Here is an 8,018-nt window from a genome sequence, read left to right as displayed (position 1 = left end):
CCCTTGCTTCCCGGCCCCCTCCTTCTCCCCCGTGCCGTGGCCGCGTCTTCCAGCTCCCCAGGTGCATCTTCCCTCCCCATCGCTTGACGTTCAGGCGGGGTTTTGCCGCGGCCCTTCCCCTCAGCCCCTCAGCAGCCCTCGGCACCCCGGCAGCTCCCTCACCGCGTCCCTGGGCAGCCACCACAGGTGGTTTCTGGCTCCTGCCCGCCTCAGGGCCACCATCTTGCCGCTGCTAAGTGCCCCAGCTCACGCTGCCCCTTTGCATCTCTTGTACTGTCCGCCACCTTCCTTTGGGTTCCTTCTCATCTGGCCTGTACCCCAACCTCATTTTCCTCCTCTGCCACCTTGGTTGGCTCATTCCTGAGCTCTCCCTCACAGCCATGAGCAGCAAGAGGTCCTGGTCGTTGCTGGTGCCCTACAGACCCCGATCCGACCTCCCCACGACCGTCAGGTACTGCTGCCGTAGAGACACCAGGGATGTTAAATACATTTGAAATTCAAGCTGGTTATCGCTCTTTTCGTGTCCCAAAATGCCTTTGTTGGGTACCAACAGTTACCACTGAACAGGGGCTGTGGACAGTCATAAAACCCATCCCTGGCATAATTTACCTCAAAGTGCATCCTGTGGACCTAGTGCCTTCTGAGTCTTTTTAATAATTGACGTAGCATTTTGGCTTCCCTTGGTCTGATTTAATTCCAAAATGCCCTTCCAGTTTTGCTTGGTTTTGGGTTGTAAATTAGCAGCAGTATGTGAAACTTTAATTTCCAACCAGAAAGTTGCTATAAAAAGTTTTGTAGTTTCTTCTACAGCTTGTTGTGAAAACTGTCCTGTGATTAAAAATGCTTCGTTTACTCCTATGTCTCTAAGAATCCCTCATTTCCTTCTTTGAATTCCCATCTAATTAAAAAAACAGTACATCATGGCTAAATAAAACTGTACCCAGCATAACCCTGATTTCCATATGCAGATTTATCTGCACTGACAGCCCCCTCTCCGTGTCTTATTCTCTCTGTTTCCTCTCTCCCTCCCTCTCTCTCTTTCTCTCCCCCTCTCTTTCTCTTCCTCTCTGTCTTTTTGTCTCTCTTTATGTCTATTGCATTATGCCTGAATAATTTTCAGCCGTGTTTTTTTTTTTTTTTCCTCCCCTCTTGCACGCACACACCAGAATAACTAGACAAAGATGCAAGGTGGTTGCTGCAGTCCCTGTCTCTAGGACAAAACCAAGAAAGCTCATGATTGCAATGCCACCTTTCTTCTTTTTTTTTTTTTTCCCCCCTTTTTTTTTTTCCCCACCCATGCTCGGTGATTAAACTTCCCCAGGATGAGGAAGAAAAAGGAGCTGGAAATTAAATAGGGTTGAGGAAAAATCCCATTGCAGCAGCTGCAGCCAGTGGTGTCTGCTGCCAGATGTGCTAAGGTTCCTGGGGTCCTTGACACTTAAAGGCACTATTAAAATATTTGGAGACAAAAGCTGCATCCTCAGTGATCATTTTCTTTATTTAACATGGCAGCAGGCATCGTGTGGGGGAAAATCAACACGCTGGATGTTGAATTGGACTTTTCTCCTTTCTAGGATGAAAGGATGTTATCTATCCCGTGCCAAGAGGGAGCAGAGGTAAGAGAGCTGATCCAGCTCCTGCTTTTTCGTAGTATATTTCCTAAGCATCTCTTCTGGAACAACCTTTATGTGTATGTATATATTTATGTATTTCTGTGTTTGTATATTTGTGTATTCAGTTTCAAGTCAGTAAGTGGCAATGTTTTTTTTTCTGTCTTCACATCAACCCAGAGAAAGTTAATTCACAATATATATTCAGAGCTGTTCGGAAGGATTGTTTGGTGGTTGTATTTTTTTGAATATGTTTTTGTTTCCAGAGAAGACTTCAGCAGTGACATCATGGTCGTCTGCTGATATTAAAGCAGATTTTGAAAGTCTTTTTTTTTAACAACAACAATAAAAAGACAGTAACTTTATGATAAGAAATTGTGCTGGAGATTCATGTGCTCTGTTTTTCAGTTGCACTCGAAATATTGGAAGTCTTATTAAAGCACTAGTGAAGGTTTTTTTGTTATTATTATTTCCAGCACAGAAGCGATGAATGCTGCATAATTAAGTACAGTATTTAATTTGGCTGTTGTGAAGCAAAAGAATAAGGTAATAATTTTTATTGTACTAATCAGACTCAAGATGTTCTCTGTGTTAATTGGGTTAAAAAAATTGCAGTACTTATTAGAAATTCTAATTTCACAATGCAGCACTGACAATAAGCTCAGCCAGTGAATTATTCACATCTTTAATTTGCTCTCTTAATGACAGTGTTCTGTAATCAGAGTGCAGAGACTGCTTCCTATGCATTATGTATGATGTTCAGGACTTAAATGCAGGACATTATGAAGCCTCTCAGTGGTTCAGTAATTAGTTTTCCACAAGACAGGGCTTAGATATTCACAGATAAAAGTCTACAGTTGAGATAATGTTAAGGTGGTGACTCATGCTAACAAAAACAGGGAAGTTCAAATTTAATACTGAAACCGGTCTCCATTCTCCCCCATTGTGCGTGGGTGCAGGGGGAGGGGAAGAAAGTCTTCAAAACTAGCCCCCATGGTGAGGACGCTGGGATCAGCTCAAGGGGGAAGCCCGAGGGCTCATTTAACTTTGGAGCCGTGGTTTTTTGGCAACTTTACTGACCTGAGGGGTGGAAGTGGAGTTGCGTTTTGTGCCGCTTTTCAAAGGTTGTGAAAAGGGCAAGAATGTACACACCATCAGAGAGCAATCATCGGTAGGAGAGACTAAGTGTATTTTTAAAGGGTTTATCTGAAGCACAGGCATTTGTAACTTGGGCAAATTACGATGTTTTGAATGGGAGCTACTTTGTTATGTGGAGAAACTTGGAGAACACCTGATGCTTGCTGTTGCTCTTTTACCTGTTTCAGTTGTCATGGTCTTTATGCACATTTTAGAAAATGTGTTGTTTTTCTAACAGTTTAGTTCTCACCATCCAAAAGGTGAATCACAATGCAAGTTTATTCTTGATCCAAGTTTCCTTGGATCATTTACCTGGTGTTATGTCAAGTGGTCTTAATGTAAGGAATATGCCTGTAACTTCCCTACTTATGTGTGTTGCTTATTACAGAATAAAAGGCAAAAAATATTGAAATCAAGTTGGAAAATGTTACTTTTTCCTTACTTAGTTGTTAGACTGGCAGCTGTACATCTGTACATCTCTGTACATCTCTGTAGATATTCAAAACCCTCCTGGATACAGTCCTGTGTAAAGTGCTCTAGGTTATCCTACTTCAGTGGGAGAGTCAGACTAGATGATCTCTAGAGGTCCCTTCCAACTCCAGCAATTCTGTGATTCAGGAATTCTGTGATTTTTTCCTGAGTTCTTATATTGGAACAATAATAAATTACTACTGGAAACACAGTTCTAAATAGAGAAGATGAACTACTTATTTTGTGTTAACTTTCTAAAGACTACACTGAAATTAATGTATTCTGGTGGACTGTGATTCTAATTATTAAAGATGATCTAGACAATAAATGTTTTAAGCTTGAATTTAAAAAAAAAAAAAGAAACAGCACTAAAAATCCCAACTTAATAGTCAAGCACAGATATGGGATTAAGAATTTTGAGTATATCTTGATATTTGTAGCAATTTATTTTAAAGCTGATTTCTTAATATTTTTTCACCAGACTTCATCTGGAATTCCATGTTACTAGCAGCTGTTACTAGTGTTGTCTGGCCTAAAGGCTGTGGGACAAGTTACTAAATCATTGCTCTTAGCAAACAAAGTGCTATATATTGTGACAGATCAGACCTTATGTTTATGTATAGTCAGTCCTGAAACTAGTTATCATTAAACTGTTGAATAAAGAAGCTGCAGATGAGATCAATGTAGCTGGGTGATCCCTAGGCAGAAGACTGTGTCAGAAGCCAAGTGATTGTCTACATGAAGAAACTGATTGAGTCTTCTGCAGAATATGACTTTCATTCCAAGTCAAGATCCCACAGCACGTAGTACTGTAATATGGTATCACTGTCACTACATAGCTACATTTCTTCAGTCATTTCAGGACAGAATCATACAGTTGAAAAGTACTCCAAGAAGGTGTCATGCCCACACCTTGTTCTTCCTTCAAAGCCAGGATCAATGAAATCTGTCTTTTTGATGAATGCTTCCCTGTCTTTGTGAAGATATGTTACGATTACTTAGCCAAGTAATCTATCCCAGCATTTCACTAACCTTCCCATTAGAAAGTTTTTCCTGATTTCTGATCTGAAGCTTAACTTGCTGAAAAATTATTTGAACCTATTACATTTTGCACAGTGATTACAGGGAATTTCTTTTCCTCTTTGCAGCAGACTTTTACATATTTGAGATTCTTAAGCATGTTTTCACTGTGTTCTTCTCTTAACCAATCACAATTCAGTGTTTTCTTCTGCAAATAAAAAAAATTATTTGTTTGCTTGTTTTCTTGTACTTCAAATCATTAATTCTTGTTGCTCTTCTCTGGCCTCTCCCTGTTTCTTCCTTCTTGCAATGCTCTGCTCCAGGCTCCATCTGCCATATAAGTTTTGGATTTTCATTTAATGGAAAGTAGTTTGTCACTTGTGTTGTGTTCTGAAGAAAAGCTTAACAATCTGACTTGCACCTTATGGGGTACTATGACATGTATAAATCCAGGGTACATTCTAGTACAATATGAAAAGGTGCAACATGTTTGAATAGGTTTTTATTTCAGGTTTATGCTCCTACCAGGCGTCTTCCTCCTTAGCTCTCATGGTAGGTGCCTGTGACTGACCTGGTTAGTGATGTTCAGGTATGAGTCGTCATACTGAAAAGAGTCTCTATTCAGTCCTCACAGGATTGTTTCAAGAAGCACTAATGGAGAGAGAAAATTTTAGCCTGTGCCCCTATTGTAAAGCAGCTTGGGTGGCCAGAAGCTGTTAAAATCTGAACTTTTTCACATAACCCCAGCTGGTTTGGACAATTTGAGTCTGAGGTCCTACAACAGTCAGATGAGAAGACTTTTTTATGGAACTGGGGATGGTGTTAGTGGCAACCAGAAAATAATGTTCGGGGTTAAACACAGCAAAGATGATCAGGGTTAAACACAGCAAAGATGAACAGTACATGGTAGTGTAAAAAAAAAAAAAGTTATTAGAAAGTTAGCCCATTCTAACTAGCTTAGCCTTTTCATAAAGGCATGTAGTGATAGCATGAGGAGTAACAGCTTCAAACTGGGAGAGATGTAGGTTAGACATAAGGAAGAAATTCTTTACTCTCAGGGTGGTGAGACACTGGAACAGGTTGCCCAGGGATGTTGTAGATGCCCCATCCCTGGAAGTGTTTAAAGACAGGTTGGATGGGGCTTTTAGGAACCTGGTCTGGTGGGAGATGTCCCTGCCCATACAGGGGGATTGGAACTAGATGATCTTCTAGGTCCCTTCCAACCTGAACCATTCTGTGATTCTGTGATTCATTAGAGTCATTCTCTCTCTGGGCTATGTGTCTGGGAAAGAGCAAATTGTTATCTACCCAATCTGTGAAAGTGAGGATCAATTCATTTTTAGCCCTGAGGAAGGAAGGGCCTGGTGTCATTTCTAGGTCAGAGGAAAACAGATCATACTATCCTGGAGTTGTTGTGGCATGGGAGGAGAACATTTCTGAAGCCAAAATGGAAGAGTCATGTGTCTGAAGAATTAAAGATGACTTGTGATGTCCCCAGTGGATCAGGGTTAATATAATCTGGTCATGAAGATGTAGTGGCTACCAAAGAACATTTTAAAGACCTTGATGCAATTATGCAGGCAGGTACTTAATATATTTGGAGTGTGATCCTTTTACAGTCTGCTTACTTCCCTGTAACTTTCCACATTCAGGAATATTGCCATTTTTTTCCAGGATAGTATTTTGTACTTTTATTTATATTGATCCAGGCTCAAGTACTATTATAAATATCAGGTTCTGAAGTGGTATGATGAGTTAAGTGTTTCCAAATGTCTTCTTATCTAGTCTAATAATAATGCACTCTTTTCATATGCATAATTCCCATGAAGACCAGTGGGAGTACTACATTATAGAAGAAATAATGGATACATATGGCAGGGTATCTCCCTTTTGAGTCGTTATTTTAACTTGATTGACAAACAATAAGATTAACCAAAACAAACAAATACAGAGAGTGGAAGGAGAGTTATTGACAATATTTTGAATTCCAAATTTATCTCTTTCTCCACTGAGAGATAAGTACCAATGGAGTACCAGTATTCAGAATATCTGATAGAAATCTGAAACACATTTACATTCACTAGTGCTTTCCAGGAAATATTTCACAAGTAGATAATGTTCATTCTAGTCAGTAAAATTCCATATAATTAACTCAATATTAAGGATTCCAACATATATGTAAACCTATATATATTACAAAAAACAGAACAGTGATAAATATTCATACTATAAACTCATTGTTGGCTTTTTTTTTCAAAATCAAAGTGGAAATAGCATAATGTATTGGATGAGTTCACATACTCAGTATTCTATAAAATGTAAATCCATAAAACTTTACAGTTCTTATCTGCATCCCTAGTAGGCCAGAAAAAATGGCAAGAATACTTAATGCTGCAGAAAAGCATCTTTCTACTTCCAGCTGACTTATGTCTCCTCATCTATACAAAGTTTCTGCACCTACTCTCCTGCTAGGATCCACTTTGTATCCTCAGTAAACTCCAGCTTTCACTGCTCACTTGCTGATTTTTAAGCCATTCTTTTTGAACTTTCCCCCATGGTTGGTTTGAATCTCAGGAGGCTTTTTCTATTCTCAAAGCATCCTTCCTTAGAACTCTTGTTATGTTGCTACGGGTTGACAACAGTTAGACTGCTAATGTCCTTGTGATCTCTTGCTATCACACTTTTTTCATTGTTTTCTCATAATATCCCATTTCTTGTCTTTTTATGTTTAGATTTCAGGGCCTCTAGTGAAAACACTTGTTTTTTTTCTGCAGCTTGTAAAGAGCACAAAACAAAGGACTTCTAGGTTCTGTCTTAATGCAATGAATAATCATAACAGTAGTAATACAAATAACATGTGCAGTGAATAATTTTAACTGCTACCCTTTTAATCCCTAGTATCACAAACAGACTCTTAATCTGAAAACTTCTTTGCAGTAGAATTCCATCTGGATCCCAAAAAGTTGACAGGTTAGGACAGTAGGAAACTGAGGAAGAGGGGCCAAATACAAGCAAAGCAGAACTTACCTCAAAACATTTCTGTCCAGTGCTCTCTATTATCTTTGCTTCTCCTACATAATATTTCATCTAGGTCCAATAATAATTGTCCTTTTTGGCTCTTGGGAACAGAGACTGTTTTCTGTGTGGTACACAGTGATAATACAGACTCTGTAGGTACTGTAGAAGGACTATAGCAGTCCCATTGTAGACTGAGGGTTTTTTTGCCAGAATGAATAGCTTTGGCTGAAAGTAGCTGTGGTGGAGCAAAAAATTCCTGTGAAAAAGAGTAATTAAAAAACTGTGGTGGGAGCACTGTGGTGCAAGAGGGGTCAGGATGTTGAAAGATAATGCAACTTGCTGGCAAAGGAACTGGTAAAGAAATCCACAAAGAGTTGCTGGACAAACAGGGGCATAGAAAAGTGACTGAAATCAATAGAACTCTGAGAGCTATGAGCTCTTGAGCATAAATATATACTCCTTTAGAATCAAGATCAGACTGGGAGAATATTGTAGAGACTAGGCAACATCAAGGGTGAGTTTGGTCAAAGAGTGAGGAGGAAAAGTTATTGCACAGTCCTGGAAAGAAGCAGTGCTTCTAAGGACATGTGATGCACACATATTCTAGATGTTGGAGCATGGGTTTCTGGCTATTAGCATTTTGGTGTACTATGTGTTGGTAGTATCAAATATGAAGGGATACTTGGGGAAGTGGAAGACAGAACTCTGTGATCCAATATGGAGCTTAGAAGGAGCCTCTGGCTAAACCATATTACAAACTTT

General features: G+C 39.5%; 1 protein-coding gene across 1 annotated transcript in view; it reads right to left on the bottom strand.

The window, feature by feature from the left end:
• Nucleotides 1-222, bottom strand: part of MMS22L (MMS22-like, DNA repair protein) — an 89,461-nt gene extending 89,239 nt beyond the window's left edge. Inside the window, exon 1 of the mRNA XM_010006326.1 lies at nucleotides 163-222. Within this exon, the coding sequence (XP_010004628.1) occupies nucleotides 163-222 (60 nt within the window). The remainder of the gene's footprint in view (nucleotides 1-162) is intronic.
• Nucleotides 223-8,018: the final 7,796 nt, after the last annotated feature.

The sequence above is a fragment of the Chaetura pelagica genome, unplaced genomic scaffold (genome assembly GCF_000747805.2).
Source record: "Chaetura pelagica isolate M959 unplaced genomic scaffold, ChaPel_1.0 scaffold399, whole genome shotgun sequence".
NCBI classification, from domain to species: Eukaryota; Metazoa; Chordata; class Aves; order Apodiformes; family Apodidae; genus Chaetura; species Chaetura pelagica.
Note: the sequence above shows the minus strand (reverse complement) of the source record. Positions and strands in the feature narration are given on the sequence as shown.